Source organism: Pleurodeles waltl, chromosome 7 (genome assembly GCF_031143425.1).
Source record: "Pleurodeles waltl isolate 20211129_DDA chromosome 7, aPleWal1.hap1.20221129, whole genome shotgun sequence".
Lineage (NCBI taxonomy): Eukaryota > Metazoa > Chordata > Amphibia > Caudata > Salamandridae > Pleurodeles > Pleurodeles waltl.
Genome location: NC_090446.1, coordinates 1,329,370,876 through 1,329,396,549, shown reverse-complemented (window position 1 = coordinate 1,329,396,549; position 25,674 = coordinate 1,329,370,876). Strand labels below are relative to the sequence as shown.

General features: G+C 44.3%; 1 protein-coding gene across 1 annotated transcript in view; it reads right to left on the bottom strand.

Moving 5' to 3' along the window:
* Positions 1 to 25,674, bottom strand: part of GRIN2D (glutamate ionotropic receptor NMDA type subunit 2D) — a 1,291,669-nt gene that overhangs the window by 421,659 nt on the left and 844,336 nt on the right. Inside the window, exon 7 of the mRNA XM_069200679.1 lies at positions 3,070 to 3,223. Coding sequence (XP_069056780.1) covers positions 3,070 to 3,223 — 154 coding nt within the window. The remainder of the gene's footprint in view (positions 1 to 3,069; positions 3,224 to 25,674) is intronic.

The window sequence follows — 25,674 nt, the reverse complement described above, 5'->3', positions numbered from 1 at the left end:
CCTGCAGTCCACAATTTACACTAATCTGCCTACCAATATATCCTAAAATAATCTTGATGTACCAACCACGGTGCTACTTTACAGCCACAAATGAAAAACTAACACTACCTGAACCCCAACCTGCAGCTAGCAATACAGCCTATAGACAGAGGGCACGTCAACGACCAAGTTCTGGAAGCTTTCCCTACAAGCATTTCTCTTCGGCTTTGGATTGAGCTACAGCACTAACTGCACTGTTGCAGCTAATTTAGATTTATTTATCAGCAGTTTTAAGCAGCGCAACCCTGACCTATCATGGTAGGAAAGTACCTTACTTAAAAAGTAATTGCGATACAAGGGCTTAAAGTGAGGAAGAGACAAGTTGACAGAGAATAAAGATTCCTCTGTCAGGTAGTTTAAAGAAAAGAACAAATGTGTGAGTCTCATGTGTATAATGATTAAAGGGTTCTAAACCCTGTTGCATGCAATTTGGCAACGGCAGTCCTGAAAGTGTGAGATGTGCAGGGATACCACCAATGTTAATATACCCACAATATTGGTTATCGTATTGCAGCTCATTAGCATCCCATTATATCTGCAAGTGTGGCTGAAAAAGCAGGATTTCAGGCTTTTTTATGAAAAGGATGTATGAAGGATTGGTTCTTAAAGGTGGTGGGAGGAAGTTCCAGATTTGCAGGACCCATGAAAAACACTAATTGAAATTTCTTATTTTTTTTTATAAAGCAGAATTTCTCAAAGGAAAGTATCAGCACTTCAAAGGTTATAGTATCCACATGTGATGACAGGCTTGCATGCCTGGTTGCTTCCTCCTGTTCCATATAGGGCATTATGGAAAATACACATCAATTTAAATAGACCTCTGGCCTCTGTGGGTATGGGTACGAGTAATTAGAGTGCAAGTTATCAATCGGATCTTCTAGAGCCAGATACCAGCCAGGTATGCCAGAGAGTAGGGCATTTCCATAGTTTAGTCTTGAGAGAACTAGCAATTGAAATGTGGCTTTAAATTATTTTTTTGGGATTAGGGATTTAGGACCAGATGTAGGTAGGTTCCGATTTGAGACTTGCAAATTGAGAGTCAGAGCGGAACGCAATTTGCAAGTCGCAAATCGGAATGTAGGATGGTGTCCCTGACACCATCTGCGACTCGCAAGGGGGTCGCAAAGGCCCACCTCATGTATATTCATGATGTGGGTCGCAATTTGCGACTCCCTTGAGACTCGCAGAACTCACAGGGATGGTGGCCTGCTGGAGACAGCAGACCACCATGTTTGTGACTGCTTTTAAATAAAGCAGTTTTTTTTTTTTGTAATGTAGCCCATTTCCTTAAAGGAAAACGAGATGCATTACAAAACTAAAAAATTTAACTTTTTCGTTTCATTTTTACAGAGCAGGCAGTGGTCCTACGAGCAGGCACTGGCCACTGCCTGCTCTGGAAAACTGTTTTTAATTCCATTCACAAAGGTTAGCACCCATTTGAAATGGGTGCTAACTGCGATTGTTTTGCGACCGCGTTCGCAGTCACAAAACAATACAACATCACGCCGCGACTCACAACTAGGAAGGGAACACCCCTTCCTAACTGCGACTTGCAATCCCTTTTTGCGATTCGGTAACCAGGTTACCGAATCGCAAAACGGGGCTTGGGCATCGGGATGTGCTTTTTGCACGTCGTAAACAGCAAAATTAGCTGTTTGCGACGTGCAAAAAGTTTTGTACATATGGCCCTTAATTCTTTGGAGAAGTTTAATTTGGTGTTGAGCACCTCTCGCTAAAATGTTTATGTACTTCTGAAGGATTGTGTTCTTGCTTGTCAATAATATGGTCTAAAGTGTTAATTACACCTACCTCATCATGTACAGGAGTACATCAGTGTTGTGAGGATATAATTAGAATGTCGGATTTCTAGGAGGTTCTTTTGATAACTTGAGTCATCCATGACTGGAGCTCCCTTAAGGGATTTACTGAATGGTTATGTCCACTGAGAAGGATATTTTTCACCCACAGCTGCAGGTCATCAGTATGTAAATGAAGAGAGATGTTTAATGTTATTAAGAGCGAAGTAGAGGCTTCCATACATAAGTTGAAGAGTGTCAGAGGGAGGAAGGAGCCTTGTGGGAGTCTTTGTTGTAGAGGTGCCGGACTCATGAGACCATTTGCTAGTTTTCTTTGGTGCCCAGTTGTCAAGATATGATTCAAGCCACTTTAGAACTGTGGCATCAGTCCTCATATGTTCTCCAAAATTTTTTGCAAGGATGCCCATTTTAGTCTGTCAAACACTGTTGACAGGCCAAGAAGTATGAGAAGGTGAGATCTGCCATTTCCTACAATGCGCAATGCATTATCAAGCATTTGTAGCACCGTGTTTCAGTGATGCCACAGGCAGTAAATCTCGATTAGTGGTCACCTAGGATGTTGCCCTCCTATATGAAGTCTTTCAGTTGCTTTGTGACACAAATTTCGGGTATGTTTTGGGTATGAAGGTTAAGCTTGAGATAAGCTGGGAGCTGTTTATGTCTTTACGATTTTTTAGTTATGATTTTTGAAAAGAGGTATCACATTTTAGGACATTCTAGGACTACCCCTTGAATCAGGAAGGAGGTAATCACGTTTGTCATGCAGGGAGTGATGCTGCAGTCAAAGGTGGACTGCTTCGCATACAATGCAAATGATTAACAATTGTCTGTGAAACGTCTTAGGTCAATCTGCGGGTCTGAAGTCTGAAGAGAAATGATGGCTTGAAGGTGAGAGGCTAAAAGAAGTTCCACTTCTCAACATTCCCGTTTCAAAAGTGCTGGAAGTCCCTCAATCATATTCATTATCACACTAAGAAAGTACCAATTTTCTTCGTTCTTGGAAATCTGACACCTATTGATTCTAGAACATCTATTGTATATAATATCTTTTTTTTTTTATTTATCTTTCTTCCTTGTTAACGATTTAAAACAGTCTTATTTTTATCTAGTATAATTATTGAGTTTTGGACATCCCTTGCACTGTGTATGCCTTCTGTACAGTAACTGAAAATCATATACATAAATATAACAAGGGTAGCCTACTAGGACTTACCCAAGAAAGCAGAGGGTGAAACAGTCCCATTGCTTCTGGACACCATCACGCTGATGCCCGTCTCAACAAATGGCACAGAGAAGTCAATGATTTCCGAGCGCTCCTCGTTGATTGTCAGGGAGCCAATGGCCATGTCAGCTCGCTGGTAGAAGACCTGGAGGTTTGGAAAAGAGGGTGGAAAGAGGGTGGAAAGAGAATGGGGTCCGGGATGGTCAAATCAGGGAGCAGGAAGTGGAGGTGATGAGCAAGAAACCGGGAGTCAGTAATGTGAATGGGAAACAAAGTCAAGGAACGATAAATGTACCCAAGAGAGGGAATGTGGAGTGGTAACAGGGAGCGGGTGCCGGGAACAGGAACATGAAACAGCAGGCAAGAATGAGAGTCACATGAGGGCACCGGGTACAGGATATCGGAAGTGGTAAAAAAGCAGGAAACAGAGAGTAAATAAACAACGGAAAGAGAAAGTGGGAACATACAAGAACAAAAGAAAAGAAGGAACCAGGAGTGGAAATACAAAGTGGAACCAGGAAGCAGAAAATGAAAGCGGAATGACACAGGACAACAAGTATCACGACGGAAATCAGAGAAGTGAAGAGACAGTAGAGGGGGAAACGGGGAATGGGAGTGAGGAGGGAGGGAGAAGAGAAAAGAAACTATTAGCAGCAGCCAGACAACTTTCACCACACACAAGGCCTATGCAGATGAGAAATCACATCAGGGAACGGTTGTTACGGCAACTGAAATACTTACGGACTAAATTTATGGATCCTGAACTCGCAAGGTTATCCTGGGCAAGTAAAATAAACATTACATTTGCAAGCTAATTAAATAATGTCAGGCGAATACTAATTGCCCGAGGACTCCCATCCCTCTCAAGTGCCACAGGGGTTATCGCGCCACTTGGGTGGCTAATGAGAGTTGCGTTGGTTCTCGCAGTTCTTCTTGTGAGGCGCCGGCTGTCGTTTCACACAAAAAAGATTTGGACGGGGAGGGCACGGCGGCTGGTGATAGAGGCGCCAAGAACAGAACCTGAGAGAACCTGGAAGATGGTTCACAGGCCACTGTCACTGAAGGACTGGGACAGGGTCAGTCATGTGTCAGGAGCAGCTATGCTTGGCACCTGACTAATTCTCAGACCTTTTTTGCTATTCAGACACAGTGCCCTGTCTGGACTCGAGCGTAAAAAATGTGCTATTACTTACCCATAATCTTCGTAACTCCTGGTCCTGTAGTCCTTGTCCCACTCATTACTAGTGGAGATAAACCTTTCTCTACAGAAAAAAGAACACAAGGAATGCTGACTCCTTACCCCACCCCCTCCCACCGAGAGTACATCATGCGTACTTACTTACCCAGCTTTCCTTCTGAACTACCAAGCCCAAAAACAACAGAGGGCTGGATTTGTGGAAGGGAGGGAGGGCAGGGTGTAATGAAGGCGGAACCTCCCCAAATTCGATCCTGTTACCGTGCTGCAAAATGTCCAAAACCCAGGCTCCTGAAGTAGACTCCTGCCAGGCCCGAAGGAAATACTGCAGGTGACCCCCAACTGTGACTTCCTGAACCACCATATAGTCAGGAGCGAGGCTTCTGAGGGGGTGACTTTGGTTTTCGCTCACGACCACATCCAGCCAGAAACCTTTCCTGGGACCAAACAAACTGCTGGTGTAATGGTTGGCACAATGGAGATTTGCACTTAGAAGGCTGCCTGTCACCAGAAACGGACTTCAGAGAGGAGGAATGTTTCTTCTCTTTGAACAGACTGTGAAGCTTCTCCTCAAGCTCAGCGCCAAATAACACAGAACCCTGGAAAGGCATGTGGAGGGCAGAAGACATCTGGGATGCATCCATCCTCCAGTCCACGTTCTTGTCTACAGCATCCATGATGACCGCATCCTCAGCCAAAGACGTGCAACACACCAAACTGGCCACAAAGCAATCAATGGAAATGTAGTCTGGCAAATCCTTTTGCATGTCCTTCAAGGTGTACAACTTTGTCATCCAGTGGGGTGTAAGAATTTTATCCAGATCCTTCCACCTCTGCTTGAGGATTTCCTGAATGCAGTAGTGCACTGGTACATCCACTTGCACTGCACTCTGGAATTGACGCAGCAAGTACTCAGATGGAGACTCCAGCATCTCCTCATCCAGAAAACCCATACTAGCCATCATATGCTGAATGAGGTTGGGCAACATTTCCTTTAAGATGTATTTACTCTTCTGCTTCTCAGGTCCCAGCTCATCCTCCTCTGACCACGAAGACCCAGAAGCAATTGCAGGAACAGCCCCCTTTGTCTTGCTGGTATTGCCCATTTCCAGCATGGTCTCTGTAATTAGCTACTTTAAACGTGCCTCCTCATCCTCCTTATGCTTTTTGTAATAGGAAGGCGAAGATGAGAGTGATGAAGAAGAAGTGGAGGCAGAAAAAGCCACCACCAAATGCCTCAGTTTATGAGAATGCCTCCCCGTGTTCAAAACACAGCACCCCATAGAGAGCCAGAGCAGACTTACACAGACAGGGCAAATGCACAAGGAAAACAGTAGAAAATCCACTACGTGGTACTTACCCCCCCACCAGGGCTCCCTGTTTATGAAGCAGTAGAAAGCAGGGAAAACACTGTCCACAGAGAACAGGCATGGGCTGACCGTCCCTCGTGCAAGTTCAGTGGCACCTTGTAGTGCCCAGAAGTCAGGCAGCAAGAGCAACTAGCGTGCACAACACCCAGGCCGCCCTGCAGCCCAAGAGACACACAGGACAGGAAAACACCACAGTAGCAGCACTGTAAACGGGCCGGAAATAAGAAGCCCGACCAGAAGCCGTCTGGCCCGAAACTCCATCATGCGACTCCCTATGAGGCCCTGCAAGCAGGGAGGCGTGCAGGGCCTCGACCTCACTGCCCAGCAAAGGATCAGCTGGAAGACCATGAACGCCACCCCAGCCCACAGGAGCAGACCAGCGGGGGACTTGGTTAGCAATACAAGGTATAATTTTACATTTGTGTTGGTGCAGGTTTTACATTTTTACCAAAAGGTACACATATGCACGACACCTGTAGAAAATACTTTGTACATATACCATTCCATTGCTGGAGCCTGGGCAATATATGCCCAATCCAGTAAATGGCAGAAAAATTCAAATTGTACTCACTGAAGTTGCTGCCTTGAAGAGAGGACCCTGGATGAAGGGGGCTATGTTGGAGGCTGAATGCAAAAGAAGGAAATGGGGGAGCTAGCACCCAATTTCCTTGGATTCTGCCATCTCGAAGCAGGCGGTCTCTCCTGCCACAGTCAGCTCGGTGGAACAGCATATCGCAATGTGGACAGGGTACCCTTGTCTATACCTCCCTGTGACAGCTGGTTTTCCCCAGCCACCATCAAGGCAGTTGGGGATGGCTGGCAGTGTCGGCGGGACTCTGGCGTTCTCCAGTTCAGCAAACCATCAACACCATAATCAGGTGGTCGTACTGCTAAACCAGTGGCAGACGGACCGCCCAGCCTCCATTGCAGTCCCCAGACCACCAAACGCATAATGAGGCCCTAAGTCTATTTAGTCTTCCCATTTACCCATGCACTGTAGTGCTTAGAGGCTATCTTTAGCTTTTGTGTCATTTATTTAATTGTGGGAATGTGTTACGTGCAATATATTAACACTGGAGCTAAGATGCCCACCTCTTTTATATGTTTTCATCTGCCCTCTATGCAATGCAGCCCTGACAGATATTCTATTAGTTATCTGAGACTGGACAGATCACTGCAGCTGTATGATAGCTTAGAGGGTAGATGGCCTGTCAATAGTTATATAGACAGTACTTTAAATGGAATGTAGAAGTATTGGTACTCACTAACCAGAGTACTTGTTTGCTCCTGAGAAATGCCTGTACTCTCCCATTAAACTTACAGAAAAAGTGCTGAGAAGTGCAGGTACTCTCACTTTCAAATGAAAGAAGTACAAGTACTCAGGAGCAGACAGTACCTGCCGATATAAACCACTGTATATAGGTCCCCTGTAGGTTACAGATTTGCATTCTGACAAGTATTTTTTTCACTTCTCTGATGTCAATGAAATAAGTAATGTTGCATAAGTTCATTTTATTTAAGACCCAAGTTGCAGGGTGTGAGTTATGTAGCTGTTCATACTTATTATTATCCACGGCTACTAGGAAGGCAGTCCCTGAAATAAGATGTAAAAAGGAAGAGGACCTCCGCCAGAGCAGGCTTTTCAACATGAACTGAAAAACACAAACAAACTTTGATTCTTCTTCTCTGTCTTTTGTAGTAACAGCTGTAGGCCTCCTGCATAGGTGAAAGCAGAACTGGATCATTCCCTTTTAATTTCATTCATTGGGTTGGATGTGCTTTAGCTGCGGTAGGGTGGCATAATTTTAAAGGTAATACAACTGCAGGTAATTGGTGGCAGTATTGAACTTGTAAGGACACAAGTTGCGGCTCGCAGAGGTCACAGCGGCGCATGGGGGGGAAGGGTGGCGGAGGACATTAATAACATAAAAAAATGTTTTTAAAAAATCTTACCTCCGCGCCGCTGATGCTCCACAGTTTCTGCACCAGGCCAGGCAGGCACAGTTTCCCAACAAGTCCTGCGGCCAATCCTGTCACTGCTCAACGCAGCATTAGGATTGGTTGGGAGTGCCCAGCCAGGGCACTCCCAGGCAGACTTGGAGCCTGTGCCTGCTCTCTCCAGCCCGGCAACACAGTGCCGGGCTGGAGAGAGCACACTATGAATGTTGTTTGGCTGGCTGTCTCATGCGCTCTGAGCGGAGTGCACAGTGCACTCCCTTCAGTGCTCGTCATCCCACATGCCCCGTCTCTTTAATAAGGAAAGGATAATAAACTTTGTTTATTATCCTTTCCTTGTTGAAGGATTTGCAGCGGTTGCTGCTGGTGGGGGGCGCCGCTCCTCCACCATAGCGGAGGAGCCGGCACTGAAAGACACACTGTCTGTTTTGCAAGGTATAAGAGAATGCATGGATTTGAGCTTGTTGCAGACAATGTTTGATTTAATATCAAGGAAATCAGTAGTAAATACTGGCCCAGCAGACCATAAAACAGGCCGACAAACAGCCAAAACCCAGCCCACAAGTTGACGTGCCACCACACCCAACGGATACTGCCTTATCACCCTACAGGCCAGTGCGACCCTGCGTGTGTGCAGTGTATTTCAGTATTTCTGTATATGTATAATCTTGATTCTCCACTGCATGTCCTGTACTAATTACATGTGTTTTTGTGTGAGAGAAGATTGCACTGATACTCAGGGGCGGCTCCTCAGCTAAGGCGGAGGAGCGTCGCCCCACTGGATTGTGGGGAAAGGAAAAATAAAATTATACTAACACAATGTTAATATCATTTTATTTTTCCTGGGAGAAGGGGTGGGATGGGGCTGGGCTGGAGGGAGGGGGGCCGGAGGAGGGGGATGTGCACTATAAAGTGCGCATGTCTGCTTGGCCGGCCGTGTTGGACCGGCCAAACAGACATGCGCACTTTGCGTGTCCTCTACCCGGCTGTATTGCAAGCTGAGTGGAGAACATGCCCAGGCTCCCACCCCAGTCTGAGCGGCAAAGCAGGCCACTTAGACCAATCACAATGCTGCTAAGGCTGGAGACAGAAGCATCGTGATTGGCTGGGAGCCTGGGAACAGGAAGAGGACAAGGACGGAGGGGAGATGAATGAGTCTAACCCACAGGTAAGAATTTTTTTCTTTTTTTAATCTTCACCCTGTCCCCACCCCACCCCGCCACCCACGTTGAGTGGTAGCCACCACTGCTGATACTGCACATGTAACTACTGTGTGCGGGTTGCACATATACTGTTTACCTGCTGCCACTACTAAAAGTGTGAGGAAATGTAGCATTGTTCACTCTCAGCATCACCTTTGTTCTGTTTGACAGAAACCTACATAAGTTATTCCACTGTGATAAGCTTGTACTGCTATTGTTATCTAAAGCTAGTAAACCAGTCTGCAAATGTGCCACACAGTGTGTGTCTGTGCCTGGTGCATGTTTAATCAGGACAGGCTTTAGTGCTGGTGATGGCCGGTGCAATAATCTATTTTGGTGCCTCCCTGCCCCACGGAAAAACCTCTTTCCCCAAAGATGTGTTCACTACTACCCTCCAGTAGTGTCCCTCATCTCTCTATAGCCCCTCTCACATTAATTTCATTTGTTTTATAGTGCTACTTAAACCAATGCAGGGTGTTAAAGCACTTTAGATCACACACACATACACAAATACAATGAATCATACATGTATAAATAGGTCCCATGCTGATCTCTCCCCATGCTGCTGCATCGCTCTTGATCCTGTTCTTCTCCTTGCTTTCCCCCCCATTTTTTTGAGTGCCTTTTCCTTGCTTTTCCCTCGTTCTCACTGCTTTCTTCTTGCTTTTTCCCTAGCTTTTTTGTGTGTCTTCTCCTTACGTTTCCCTCATTTTCACTGCTTTCTCCTTGCTTTTTTTCATGTTTCGTTGTGCAGCCTCCCCACGCAACTCCGGACCTTCACCTCACTTCCAGAATTCTGAAGGGCTCTCAAAACCTGGCTGTTTGAATGAGCCTCCAGGATGTGCAAGCGCTTGGATATCCTGTTGAGTGATTAGCCACGCTTTACAAATTCTGATTGGCTGAGTCTATTGGAGACATTACATAAGACAGTGAGGACACAGGACATACACAGTTTTACATGTCAACTGTCTTGTTCCTCCTCCAAACAGTCTTAGTCAGACCACAGATTATGTAACTTGTGAAATTGCTGGATCCTGACTGACCCTGCATCCTGTCAGCCTGACTGGCACCTGCCTGTTCGTTACCCTAAAGATTCCCTGTGGCTACATATGTACCACACTTGCTTTACCAAACCTCTCATTCCTTTAGAAGGTATTTTGTCATGTGCTTCATCAATGTGTACCCAAATACATTGTATAGCATCATCTGCCTTTTATTTGTACCATATTTGTTAAATTGTCTTTGAATACCAAAATCATGGCCCATCCCTTGTCTGGGTCTCATGTATGCATGAACGACAAAGTGTGACAGTGTTCCAGGGCCATATGCAGGGATTGGGTACGGTGCCTCCAGCAGAACCAGCAACCTCTGATAATGTCCATGAAAAGTCCACACATGTTAGGACCCTGACAGTTCACACGCTGAATCACATTGCTCACAACATATTGATGGGTCGTGCATGGTGAATAGCTGCGAGAATAATCAGCACAGAGGCTATGATGTTCGCAGATGCAGTGGGAATTTCAGAGGCCAACCTGTGTACAAATGTTGTAATAACACCTGCCAGAACATGACACCTGAGACATTATCTCACTCAGCACACCAAGGTTGCCCTGTTGACAGTCTCATTACACGTCTTCAGTGACAGGGTGGGACCATCCCCATGTAGGTTCTCATGTCCTCATTGACTTTACTCACATTGATCTCCGAAGGATACTCAGTAAATACAGGAATAGCTGCCACTGACTCATGATGAGACCTGGACGTAACTATGACAACATACACCCCTAAAAATATAGGACATATGAACAGGCGTGTGCGGTCCATAAAGCGGACCCTCCGGAGGGCCAACCTCTAGACTTTTGGATATGGACATAAATCCCTCCCCTCCCTCCTCTTTCCTTGTTCTCATACTTAGTGGGCTTAGGGGGCTTAGTGTTGGGTTAGTATAGGCTGTTAGTTTAGTTAGTGTTAGTGGGTGGGGGGTCCTGAATCTTTCTATTTTTACTTATTAAGTGTGTGGGTGGGTGGTGGGCTATGTTGGGGTTCTTGTGTGTTTAGAAAAAAAAAAATCAAAAATATCAATAAATACAAAAAAATATATATTTGTTTAGGATAGTATAGTATGTGTTTCGGTTAGTATCTGTTGTCCTCCATGTGTCCCGTCTCATAAGTGGGGTGGGGGGTTGATGTTTAGAACGTTTCGTTACATGTGATAAGTAATTTTAGGTTAGGTTAGTTAGGGACAGTTGTGGGTAATGAGTAGTCAGGGTAGATTAAGGTAGGTAAGACTTTTCCCTCAGTTTCCTCTTCTGTGATTACCATTTAATAAATATATAGTGAACCCTTTAAAGTATGTGTTAAATGCTTGTTGATCATGGCCTTGGCATTAGTGTACATGAATTCTGCACTATTACATTTTTGTCCTATGCTACGAACAAATCCCAACTGAGCTGTAAGATTGGCAGCTACCCCAGAGCTACCTTGCAAAGATTCCACCATTCGTTGCAACCACCAATCACAGTTAATATGGATCCCAATGTGTTTTTGTCAATAAGTATGTTTTCTAAGTCACAAACAGTGCTTCCAGATTTGGTATTGGGGGAACAGTTTTAGGTCTGACTGCAGTGTGATGTTCAAGGACACCCTTATAAGATGAGTTGTTGTAAGCACTCTTGTAGTATCGTCTTCAAGACTCACATAGATAATTTGTGACACTGTTCAGCATGATTACCTATTTGGATGTAAACTCAGACACCTTCATTCATGCAGTTTTTGGAGTGTTTGCTTAGATTTGTGTGCACTGTTATATGTGTTAGTATTGCATGGTGACAACATTTTGCGGCCACTATTTGATGACTTAGAAATCCCTTGAGGAAGCATTATTCTGTCCAACACAGCATGATGGTGTATGGTTGTTCACTTCATCACATATTACCCTCAGGAAGGGCAGAGTATGATGCAATCCTGGCCATTGTGCAGATTTATATGACTACATAATTTCAGGACAGTTGTATTGACAAGCTACGTTATTTGACAGGCGTCACATTTCAGTTATCTACTGCACAGTTGATGTGTCACATTACCCAGAGACAGATTTGTTGTGTAAGTGCTATTTATTGAAAAGTGCTGTAGTGCTATCTGTACATTGTCCATGATTGTGAGTCCATTATAGTGACATCTTCCATTGTGATCCTACACAAGGGGTAAAGGAAAATGCTTTTGGCATGCTGGGGTGATGTTTCAGACAGTGCAGAGGGACAGGATTTGCCAATGAGTAAGAGAGAGACAAGCACTGGGCAGGCTGACAAGATATACAGTGGTTAGCAGAACAGTCATTGAGTACAGTTGTTGTAAGACTGGCATGTTACAAAACGCTGGACCTTGGTAATAGTTGGCCATGTGGCAGGGACTAGTGCTTCCGGGTACTTTTCCGTGTGAAGGTGATCTGTTCCATGTCTTCTTCTTCTGATGTGTGTGTTGCCTCCTCTGTCCTTGGTGGTGGTGGTTGTGAAGGGGCAACACACACCTCAGTGTTAGAAGACGTGGAGTCAGACATCCCGGTCACTGCTACCTGTGAAGGTCTTAAGGGCAGTACTGCTGCAAGGAGGATCTGCTGATTCTTAAGAATAGCAGCCACATCACAATGGTAGGCAGCCAGGTCGGCCCTGAGGGGGTCATGATTGCATTCGTGCATGCAGTGGAAGGTTTGGGGTGCGAGGTGTTGTAGCAACTCCCTTACTGCAGTGGTGAATTCCTTGACAGTGTCTTGTAGTCCTTGCAGGATGGATGTTAGGGCTTGCATGGCTGCTGCCTGATCTGCAGATGACATCATGCACAAACGCACCCCCTCTAGGCTGGCTGCCATAGTTTGCATCCCCACCCGCACCTCATTGGCCAGCTCCCGCTGTACCTCAACTACAGTTCTCTCAAAGCTGGTGCCTGTGTCGTCTGAGTCTTCAGCTGTATTGGACCTGGCAGGTCTTACAATTGGGGTGGTGGGTGGATCCTCTGCGATGGCTGCTTGTTCTGTGCTCCTCCTTGTGACTGAAGGTGGGGTCTGAAGGGTTCCAAGGACATCTTGTATGGTCTGGTGGGGAATGTTTGTCAGCTCGTCATCCATGTCATCAGGGTATTCTGGGACAGGCATATCCGCAGGAGATCCATCGTCCTCTGAAATGAAATGGGGTACAATTAGTGTGTGTGTGTTGTGGCTTTTGTGATGTGACATGCCTGCCTTGTGATGATTTCACATTGTGATCTTGTTTCCTGTTCATTGCTCCAGTCTTTCAGATGGGCATTCTCCCAGGCCTATGGCCCACCTGCATGTCACATGTTTAGTATTAAGTTATTGGACTTCTCAGCATCATCTCCTCTAGTCTTGTTTTAGGCCGAATAGTGAATTGCCACCTACTTGTCCTACTCAGGCCTCCATCTACATCCATTCTCATGGTGAGAACTTTCACTGGCTGTGGGTGCTCTGATGGCACTAGCAGCACACTTAACAATCTGGACCTGCCCCAGTCTCTGATCTTTCACATCCACTTATATGTAGTTGACATGTAGCGTATCCTAGGCATAGCATTGTTATGACACGATATGGATGTTGGCATTGGTAATGTGTACTGCTGATGTTAGGGAATGTGTGGTAAATTGGATTGGCCTGATAGTCGTAGCAGTGTCCTATTTCCTCCTCTGACTGTGCAGGTGTATTTCAGTGAACAGTTACATGTGTCCTCCCCCTCAATGCTGTTGTCTGAGCAGTATGCCATTTGGGATGTTACATTGTGACCCAGGCACAGGATGGACCCTGACATATGCAGGCTGGGTGTGACCTTAGTGCTGTGTAGCTCCTAATGTTCATGACATTGGCTGATGTTTGCGACAACTATGGGCATTGACATTTGACAGGACTGGAGCCTTTGTCTTGTTTCAGGGGATTGTTAACGCTGTCATCCTAAACCCTCTAATTTAGGTGTGTATGATCCATGGGGAAGTTACTGCCATTGGCTACTAGAGCTGCACACAGAGCGGAGGTGGTAGTGGCAACTGGTGTCACTGTTACACTGTTGACTAGAGGTTTTTAATTGGGCCCTAGTTAATGTAGGGGGTATAGTGGCTGACGTGTGCCAGGATGTCAGTTTGACGTTGTGCCCTTCCCTCCTGGCGTGGCTTTACCTCTGCTCCATTGTTGGCATGGCAGCATGCCCCCATGGGACTGTTGTTGGTGTAGTGTTATGGTGTGCCCCAGCTTCTCTCTGTGCAGGCCATGCCCCCATGCCATCCCCCTTTACCCATGCCACTCCATGTAAATGATGACTTTCATGCATTTTGCGGTCAGTATCCCCCCTGCTTACAGTTGACATTAGTGCATTTTAATTCCCCATGCGACTTACCCTGCATGTGCGTTGTCTCCTGGTAGTCTGCGCTGTCCTGTCCTTGAATTCCTGTGACGATCTCCTCAGGGATGACGGCTGCGACCATCTCCTCAATGTGGTCTAGGGCCTCCTGGTGTGCTGGACTCCCACCTCCAGTCTGCAGTGCTGCCTTCCTTTTCCTGGCCATCTTTTCCTTGGTCCTGCGCTTGCAGTCATGCCAGCGTTTCTTGCACTCGATGACTGTTCTGCGTACTTCTGCCACACTGTTAATCTTGTCAACAATTTGTTGCCATATTGCCTCCCTTCTACTGATTGGCAACTTTAAGGTGACAAATAGTTGGTGCTGGTGTTCCGTCACCTCTTTCACCAGGATTTCCTGTTCCTCTGCACTGAAGCAACACTTTCTTTTCTTCTTAAAAGTGTCCTGGTTCTTGTGTGGGTCCTCCTGGCTGGGTCCTGGTCTGTTGTCATCTTCCTGGGGTATGTACAGGCATCTGCGATCCATTTAGGCTCTCCTCTGCTGAAATGGCTGTGTTCGCTGGGAATTTTGACGCTATTGCATCAAAAAACGCTGCATATCCGGTGTGCGGTGTCGTAAATCGACCCACAGTCATTTCCGGCGCGTTAACATCGTTTTGCTTTAGTACTTGACGCTGCGGTGTGCGTAAAAAAAAAGACGTACACCTATGGTTTGTGCCGCCGGGCGTCAAAGTATAAATTTGACACCCGCACGGCGCACCAAAATGGCATTAGCCGGCGGTAATATTTTTGATGCAAAAGTGCGCCTGTGCAGTTTTGCGTCAAAAAGTATAAATATGGGCCACAAAGTGCAGATATATTATATATGTATTGTATAACGTTCCTCAGTACAAAGTTGCACGGGGAGTTGAAATAGTAAATACACACTCCATTATGGGCACGTTCCCACAGCAAAAGTATGTTTTTTGGTTTTGATAATAACTTTTGCACCGCTTGACAAATCTTCACAAAACGTTTAAAAAAAAATCTCATCCTCCTTAGCTTCGGCCTCAAATTTTTTGGAGTGATCAGTTAGTGGGAACCAAGAACCCCCACCCAACTAAAATCTGTTTTCCTCATCCAATTTGTCACAGGAAAATTGAACAGTGATACTGCGAAAAAGTCTGAATAGAATTACACCAAATTTGGCAGAAAGCTAGAACATGATCCAGAAAGTATGCTTTTTGTGATCTGGTGTAAACTCATTGAGTAGTTTTCAAGAAATTAAGGTTCAGAATTTTTTTGTATTTCCTATGCAGCTGACAGATCAAAAGGTAAGATCTGATTGGATGCCACAACATTAAATACGATGTTTGCAATTTTAGTACTTGTGAACTCAGTCACTTGTCATAAAAAAGGTATAAAAACATATAGGGGCAAGGTAGGGATACCATGGGCCCCTTGGCATGGTGGATGCAGGGGTCCAAAATGTTTTTGACTGCACCACTGTTCTGTAGAAGATCCATAAATCTGCATTACTGTAAAAAAAAAAAAAATGCTTCTGCCCTTTTCAATTTTATTCTTCCCCCTCCCAGACCCCCCTCCCCCCCATGGTTGATGAGTTTGTATTTTTGAATAGGGGTGTATTGCCCTCATCCCCAAGCCATTACAATGCCCTGAGGACCCCATCCCCTGGAGCCCTGTCATTTTAATAAGGGGAGGGGGCATGCAGCTCCCCTGCCTGAGCCAATACATAGCTCAAAGACCCCCAAGGGACCTAAAACATTAAAAATTTTCAGGGTGCCCTGGTCCCACTCGGTACACCCACAGCACTGACAGTCCTTGGGACTTCTGGGGGATCACCAGGGCCCATGTGTCCCTGCCAGTTACCCTGCCTGCACCCATTCCAGGTATAATAGGAGCCAGCTGTGTTTGTTTGCTCTCATTTGCAAGAGTAGGTTTTGTTCCTGCTCCATGCCTGGGAATGAGCAAACCTGTGTCCCCTGCACAGGAGAGTGTGGGCAGGGAGTTGAAGTTCTCCATGCCTGTACTGTCCCGGGCAGGGAACCACAAGGTGTCTCACAGGATGGGGTACATGGGACACTGCTGCCATTAGGTTGCAGGGAGAAGAGGTCCCAGAGACATTTTAAGGCCAGGGGATGGGGTTCCAACCCAAAGAAAAAATACATCTGCCCAGGTGGATGTGGTCCCCATGGTCTTCAGAAGGCTCGGGGAGAGGGGCTGAACACCCCTCCCTGAAACCAAAGTATATTGGCCCTGGGGGATGGGGGTCCCTGGGGCACTCAGAAGACTTTGGGAGGGTGGGGTGCACACCCTCCTCTCCATTAAAAACAGTCATCGCCCCAGGTAGATGGGGTCCGTGGGGCCCTGAAGGCTCAGGGTGAGGGCTGCAATCCTCCCCTACTATTAACAAATTACTGCCCCGGGCAGCTCCCCATAATGCCCTGCAAGGGATTTAAAAAATATATATTTTTGATGCTGGTGGTGCCCCTAAAGAAAGGGGCAGGAGCATCACCAAGCTTTTTTAATTGTAGTGGGGGCTGCAGGGAGTCTGGCAGCCTCCCTAGGAAAAATTGTCAAAAGTTGCTTTACATCTCTTGAGTCATTTAATTCATGACCCCTGGAGGGCTTATCATATTTTTAAAGCATTAAACACTGGAGCTGCATGCTCTTCAGCTGCAGTGCAGGGACTCCTTGTGATTAATTCTATAGCTGCATTTTGTGGACTGAAGAATGTTAATAGATAGACTCAACACATGTTTATGGATGTTTTGAAGAAAAATGCTTTATCATGTGGCAGTGATTATTATTAATCATACCATTTATATATGTGGAAGTACGTTGGATTATAGATATTGATTAATGATGGTGCTCATTTATTGACAAAGCCAATATATTAGCTTCATATATTTTAATGTGCTGGCCGCTTGATAAAGACAACAGACCCGCTTTTTATATTTTGGGGTTCTGTCCCTTTGAAAAAGCCAGTAGGCCTGCCTTACTTAAAACAACACGCTTTATATTATTACATGACAGATTGCCTTATGTAGCAGGGGTTTTTGTACCCTCACATATTACATCACTCATGACATGTTCAGAGAATGCCTTGAAAACATCCCTAATGACATCTGCAATGATAACATTGATAACAACATTATGCATGGCAGGGGCACAAATTACAGTTAGTGTAGAGTTACAGGTAATTGGTCCGAAACAACAGACTCTGTTAATATCTTTTTGTAGGAAGTAAATGAGATTCACTACTATGACACTTTCACTTATTCAACCACCTAAGTAAGAGGCACATATTCATGAAAGTAAGCCTTGTTCTCATAAAAGTATTTTCTTGCAATATATCTATTCGCTTTTACTAGAACTTTGCAAAGTTAGAAATCTGAAGGCAAGGATGAAGGACATGCAAAATGTATTCTTAATGAAGTTTACTAAATTGACATGCAAAATGTATTTGTAACGAAGTTTACTAAATTGATGATATTAAAAAAAGTTCCAGAAGTAAAAGTAAGCTAACTTACTATTCTAAGCAGAAATTTACCAGCCAACGGGGGATGCAAAGATTTCTTAGCAGCTGCTGCTGAAAATCCGAAAGGGAAGAGGCAATCACAAGTATGGCACACTTGATATGTGACTCATCGAAAATCCTTAGAGCCCTTTGAGAGTTGCAGTCTTGCCAGGAAACATGTAGATTTATTCTAGTCCAGTCAGTTAGCCATTAACATTTCGTTACAAAATGGAGGTAAATACCTTATGCTGTTTTTTAACTCCTTCAGTTTTAGTAGAGAATTTCAAGTCATAAATAAATATTAAATATCAAAAAAGGTAGAAGGTTCTTTTAATGCTCATAACTTCTGTTTTAGCCTCCAATCGTTTTCAGCTGGCCTTGGTGATGCACAAGTACAATCAGTTTGACAACTATGTAAAGACGCTAAATACAAACCCTTATGGTTTCCTTTACTTTACAGGTGTGTTAGCCCTACATTGAGGATGCTGGATTGCATTTTTGTCTTGGCCAGTATATGTACATGTATAAACAGACCATACTTTCATCATACAGCCACAGCCCTTGTCTAATATTATACCAGTCACACTTGCTGGGCTGTACATGGGGATATAGTTAAAGATGCAACTTTCAAAAAGAGCCTCAGTACACCTTGCTCTGCCTGGGAAGCAGGTGGATACACAGCTACCTACAGGTTAGTGAGTCTTTTAATCAGCAATTTGAGTTAAATATATATTTTCATATTTTTCGGATGAGCAGTTGCGTACATCAATATAGAAATGTGTTTTTAATTCTACATTAATCTTATAATTCTGAAAGAAATTGGTATAGTCTTGAATAATATACATTTTCCCAGCTGGGCTAATACGTAATGCAGCAAAATATGTTTATCATATTTAATGTGAATTTAGAATTTCCAGACATTCCCCTCCTGTATTTTGCAAAACTATCATTTAGTTCCTGTCACAGCTAGATACTTTGAAGTAAAATAAGCCCACGTGGCATTCTTCAGTTTTACCAACAGGCAGAATGAAGCTAGGTGTAACATTCAGTCTGCCCTAACTTCTTCTAAAGCCAATCCCTCTGAGGCTCAATAGGATCAAAGCAGAAGCCCACCTATCCTAGATACATTCACTATGTCTACATGGAAAAAATAGGGTGGTTCTTCTGTGTCTGTGAGGTGCAGGTCCAGTGTTATTTCGCTCCAGGCAAGAGGACAGTAGGCACAGGTCAACACATCAAAGCAGACGTCCAGCAAAATAGCAGTCCAGCAGAGTGGCAGGCCTTCAGCCGCAGAGCAGTCCTTCTTCCTGGCAGAGTATCCACATGTCCACAAGTGTACTGAAGCGGTGGTGTCTGAAGTCCAGTATTTACACTTTGGTGCCCTGGTTCTGGAAAACTGGAGACTTCTAGACAGTGGCTTTAAAGGGCAAGGATCCCCCCCACCCACCCTGGTTCCCAGCTGACTGGAGTGACAACACATGGTTGTTAAACCCTGTGTGTGGACAGGACATAGAATACTCATGTGTAAGTGAGGCTGTGTCCAGCTCGTCTCTCCCATCCTGGTCTGTCTAGGAGAAATACACAAAACCCAACTGCCAACTACACCTAGTCATGTGACCAGAGACAGGCTGCAGGCACCAAATGGCTAAAGCAAGAAAATGCCAACTTTCTAAAAGTGGCCTTTTCCAAGTTACAATTTAAAATCCAACTTCACAGTAAGTTAGGATTTTAAATTGTGATTCCAGAGACACCAAACTCAAAGGGGTCATCTCTTTCCATTTGGAAGTTACACTTATAAGACTTAATAAGGTGACTCCAATGTTATTCTATGGGACAGCTAGGTTCTGCAGTAGTGTAAAACAAATGTAAGAGGTTTTTACTACCAGGACATGCAAAACTAAAAGGTACACGTCCTACTATTTGAATGCAGTAAACCCTACCCTCTGGGCTGTCAATGGCCTACCCTAGGGTTGACATATTTATTAAAGAGGAATGTCAAAAGGTTTATTTTGCCATGTCGACATGGCAGTGTAAACTGCACACATGGGCTCTGCAGTGGCATGCCTGAAACATGTTTTAAAGGACTATTTAAGTAGGTGGCACAATCATACTACGGGCCCACTAGTCGCATATAATTTACAGGCCCTGGGCACTTGTGGTGATGTTTACTAGGGGCTTATAGGTAAATTAAATATGCCAGTTGTGGATAAGCCAATATTATCACGTTTTAACGAGTGACCACGTGCACTTTAGCACTGATTAACAGTGGTAAAGTGCTCAGATTCCTATGACCAACACAAATTGGTCCAGAAAAATGGATGGGGAGAAGGAAAAAGTCAATGGGAAGACCACCCTAAGGCTCACAAGTCTAACAATGCTGTATTGTGTCCTTTTAGGAATTGCAAAGGTGACAACGTCATGACTCACTGGTGTGTTTATTCCATGCCCCTTCAAATTCAAATAAGGGTGTATATATAGAAGAAGAACCTAAGAAATAATTTTTTGATTTGGGAATTTAGATTTTGGTCCAAATAAAGTAGAATTTTTAGAATGTAGGAAGAAGTAGAATGGGTAAGATCTAAGTCAAATTACACCATTTCACAGAGTTCCTTATTAAGATATTTTGTTGGGCCTGCTCATCTGTGCCAAGATGAGATGACAGGTAAACCATATTTATTTAGTGTTGATTGCAGATGATGATGATGCATCAGAGTATGATTTTTCCCTACTGATTTCAAAGTTTCCTTAAAATACTGTTTTTAAAAATATTTTTATTGGATTTAAGCTCTATAAAGCCAGGCCTAACAATGATATGGTACCATAAGAGCTAACGTATACAACCAAAATAAACAAAGGGCCATATTTATGGCCAAATGACACAGCGCAGCAAAAACAATCCTGAGATATAGTCCTCTTTCTATGTGTGCTGCAGAAATGCGTTTCTTTTATCAGTATGGCAAGATACAATGTTCACGCATAACAAGCAACAAAAGAAAGTTACTTCGTTCTGAATATAGCCTAGAACTATTGAGTAAAGTAAGTTTTGCTTTTTAGAAGGCCCAAAACACATAATAGAAAGACATGGAGCAGCCATTTACATTTTATGACAGATTCTATTGGTTCAGTGAAGTATTTTTGGGTTTAAAGCCTCTCCTGGAACAGAAAAAGTCATATTTAAGCCCCAAGACATCATAGCTGCCTCCCCCTTTTAGAGTTCAGCTCCCTGGCCCCTTCACATTTGGTGACCTTTGCAGGCTGTCGGGATGACAGTTGTTCGGACTCGGGGCTGGAAATCCTTTGCAGACAACGCTGTAAATATACACGGCCTCTAGAGTGTCACTTCTTATCCCATCACTCTAAGACAAGGGTAGCATCCGCTTGGAACTTTAGTTGCCACGGCGACAGCAGGGCCCGCCAATGTTTCGTAAGTATTATCAATATGCTGTGGCCCTTCTCTTTCCACACTCAACTCTGGCACTCCTTTCTTGCTGTGACGCGGATTAGTCATCAGGTGCAATGACGCAAATTTGTTCCTGGTGGCGCTTTCTCAATTGTCCTTTGCAGTCATGGCAATTATAGCCAGCCAAGCTAGTAGAAGGGGTAATCCCACAATCACACCAACACAGAGGGAGGGCATCAAAAGCATTGATCTTTTAATGAATTCTGCCCTTTAGCCTTGTGGTCGTTTAGCAGAATCTCACCCCATGCGGAAAGCACAGATGGGAGTAATTTGCTTTTAGGTGCATCCCGAACATCCAGAAAAATGGTGTCAAGTTCAAACAGCGGAAATAAAGAGGTTGCAATGGAAGGCAGGGGTGAAGCTGACCATTGTGTCTGGTGTTAGTATATGGTTGCAGTCAGGGTCGGCTTTAGGACGGTACGACTTGGGAGGGGAGCAGTTTACAAACGTAACTTTTGTTTAAAAGCACCTGCTGCAGAGTTCCTTGTGTGTTCAACAGCTTTCAGACAACAATAAAAATGTCAAGATAACTCTGGTGATTAAAGTTCCTGCTGGAAAGTGGTCTGAGTTTTGTCTAGTGGCAGTTTTGACTAATCATAATGTAGCACAGAGGGTTATTGTGCCTGCTGTAAAGAAATTGTACCATGCAGATCACTGTACTGAGTCTGAGTAAACTATGATTTGCACTATAAAAAAAATTAAACGGTCATCAGAGAGAGACTATGGAAAGATGAGGGGCACTGTGTAGTAGTGAGGGAATCCATGGAGTAGGTCATTGAGGTCAGTGCCAAAAAAAGATTGTCACACTGGGCAGCACCAGTGCTAAAGCCGGACCTTGTTGAAGTATCCCATCATCGTACTTTAGACAGCAGTCCCTCATTCACACAAAGATTCGGGGTCATCGCAGGAAGACAGCACTATCTCCGAGTAAACTCCATTGATTCAAATTCCTCCCTCTTTATCAATAACCTATGCCAAGCAATTCAGTTTTGAACACACCAAAGGGAAACTATTTCCTAGTGTCTTTAATGGGAATTGAAGGTTTTTTGGTGAGAAAGATCAAAGGGCCGGATTTAAATCTTGGTGGTTAGGGTCCCGCCATTGATTTTTCATCTGAAAACCCGCCTGCCTACCAGGTGGTCTGCCAGCCCGATTTAGATGTTGGCGGGACAACAGGCAAAGGAGTGCCTGAGTCCTGCCGACGCCCCAATGAATCTCCAGGCGTCTTGACGGAGGCACTGGAAATACAGGCTGATGGTGGAACTCCGGCCACCTTTACTGCTGAGCAAATTTGGGTGTGACTTACCGCCAAGCCAACTGTGATGGTCCAACCTCCATGCCTGAGTTGGTGGACTGGATGGGGAAGGGGCCCAAAACTACCTCTTTCCACGTTTCTGCTTTGGACTTGACGCAACTGGACATCACCTGCAGTTGCTGGTGCTACTGGACCACAGAGGACACATGATCCCGCCATCGCTGGACTCAAAGGTAGGGATACTGTATTTACTGTGTACCTTGTGTGGGCACTGCACATGAGCTTGGTATAACTGCAGAAATATACATGCTACAGGTATATTTTTAAAATACCTCTGACATGCATATGTCCGGAACACATTTGCTTAAGTGACTAGTGGGAACACACTGGTGTAAGCCACATATTGCACACATACACGGTTGTTGTTGTAGTGTCAGTATTCATTGCCATTGGTAGTGGCATCAGAATAACAATGGCATCACACTTGTCACCATGTCTATCTGTGCAAATTGCAAGTGAATCTGTACCTGTGATGGTGGGAGTCCAGTTGGGTGTGTGTCAGTACATGTATGTGTGTGTGAGAATGGATTAACTGGTCCAGGTAGATTGAGCTGGAGTGGGTGATGTGTTTGTGTCTGTATGTGTGTCATGCATGTCGGTCTGATGTCTATTGTGTGTTTTGGTTTGTGTGTTGTGTTGCTGTGTGCAACATTCAGGTGTGTGTTGTTATGTGGTGGTTATGTTTTGTGATGTGTGCAATTGTGCTTTTGTATGCATGTGTGATGATGAGTGTGTCATTGTTTTGGTCACTGTGTACGTAGGTGCAGTATCAATGGTGTGTGTATGTTGTGTCATGGATGTATGGAAATATGTGCTTTCTACATGTTGATGTCATGTTGTGGTGGAATGGCAATGGAAAATAGTGTATATGTTGTGTGTTGTGATGTGTGTTGTGCAGGTGGACACATATGGCTGAGGTACAGCGTGTATCTGTCACTTACCTCTATGCGATAGCCACTAGAATTGTACAATGCCCAATGGCTACCGCAATGGTCTCCCTCAGCGAGCAATCTGCCACCAGTACACCACCTGTAGGACTGTAAGATCAAAATGTGGTCGGCAGGAACCCACCAGCCTGACAGTGAGGAAGAGTACTCTGTCATGGTGGCCTGCGGCTCAGCCGCAATACATCTAAATATGGTGGGCAGAACACCACTGACTTGATGGTGTTTTCCAGTTGTGCAGGTTTGGCAGTAATGCAGCCAAGATCTAAATCAGGCCCAAAATGCTTAGGGTCCAGTAAAAGTTCATTCAGTACACCTCTCAATCCAGTTGGTGAGATAACTGTCTAGAGAACTTGCAAAGGGTGTTTCTTATCCATGATGTGTTCTACAGGCCAGAGGTGATCTGGACCAATCAAGGCCAAGTGATACTTTACAGTGACTCAGGAATGGCCCTGAAAGGTGCAGCTATCTGTGGGTTCCAAGGATTACATCTAAGAAACACTTGCTCAGACTTACATCCTTCAAGATAAATTGAGAACACTTACATTGGGTTCTAGTAACAACTGTTATTCACAGTGCTGAGAAATGCAAGGACTCCGATATGAAATGCTACAGAAGAAGCCTCAATAATTTTATGAACATTGATTAGGCAGGTTGCATTTTGCGACATTCTGTATTAGGCTGTAAATGCAGGGTTGAGGGGTCCAAGGAACAGCAGACCTTCGTTACACTGGAAATATTCCTTGTTAAAAGCAGCACAGTCCATTAAAGGGGCAGGTTCTGCTCTTTGTCTCTTAAAATGTTTTCCATTTGCGACAACATTGAGGACAGCAGGCAGTAGCTCCCTGTACAGCTTCTTCTTTATAAATCAGTTGCTACCCCATCTGAGGGGTCAGTGACTGATCAATGGTTTACAATCGCAATTGCTGTCACAAACTATTGATATGTACCTTTCCAAAATCCAAATAGGAGATGGATGTCCCTTTTATGCCTATTCCGATTGTAATTCATAAAGGGCCAGAAAAGCACTTTTACAAGTTCAAAATCCTTTTCTGACTTGTAACAGGGCTTTAGAACATTGTAAAAAACATTTTGTCGCCGTGTTTTTTGCGAATTGCAGGGTGTGCAACCACAAAATGACTTTTTCCTAACTCTGTAAAAAGAGCTGAAATTTGTAATGGAATTTTCAAGTCCGAAGTGTAGCTGTTGTATGAGTAGCATGCTAGAACAGTATGACTGCAACTAAAACTAGCACCTTCATGGATGATTTTAGTTGGCAAAATAAGCCTGTGGTACTCAGCAGTAGCATGTTATGTGTGTCGTAGCCTGGTGCTAAAAGAGCATCAAAGGTTAAAAATCAAAAATATGTACTTTGGAAACAAGAACGCTACAAGGATGTTCACCACCCCAGGAAAAACAGCATTTTGCTGATGAGTCTACTCATCCAACAACATTTCCTTGGTTTTTGTAGCTTCCTAATGATGGAGTCCTAAAGATGCTGCCTGACCCCTGAGTTTTGGGAATGCCAGTGGTGTACGCAAACGGTTCCAAACATCATGCAATCCTGTCAGTGTCCTATGCTATATCTGCCTGCGTAGGACTAGGCCGGTGCATGGTAAAGTTTTCATATAAGTTACAGACATGTTCCTGTATAAGAACATTTAAAATGTAAGGACTTTGTTCCAAGCACATATCTAATTGGAAGATATCCGAGGCATTTGAAGTCCCGAAGATCTGGCCCCCCTGTGGTGGGCCTCTGGCTGAGTTTTAACAAAATCTTAGATAAAGTTCCTTAAGACTGATTATCTTCATACTGATCCTTCTTTTAAAAAACAAAAGGGGCAGGCTGATGGAGGTACAGTAAACCAATTCATATGTCTTAGAAATAATCCTCTTTTCAACTGGGAGATGGTAATGTATGAAGTATGGACGAGTATGACAAGGTCTGTACTAATAAAACAAAAATGAACTAAACAATGAATGCACTTGTTTTATAGGCTGACCTGCAAAAATATTACAGAAAACAATTTTAGCCCTTATTCTTGCTTTAACTTTACACTCTGAGTGCACTGACTAGATTGACTTTTCATACTGGCATATGCTTTAAACTGCCTCCACCAGGGATTATTACCCAGGACAGCCAAGCATGTACACCTTGCTTGCCCTTATTCCTGTAGCTTTTACCTATCAGTGCTACCTTATAAAATGTATTTTAGGCCTCAGCTCATACCATTCATGGTGGAGGAGCTCACTGTGACAATAAAACAGGGCATCGCT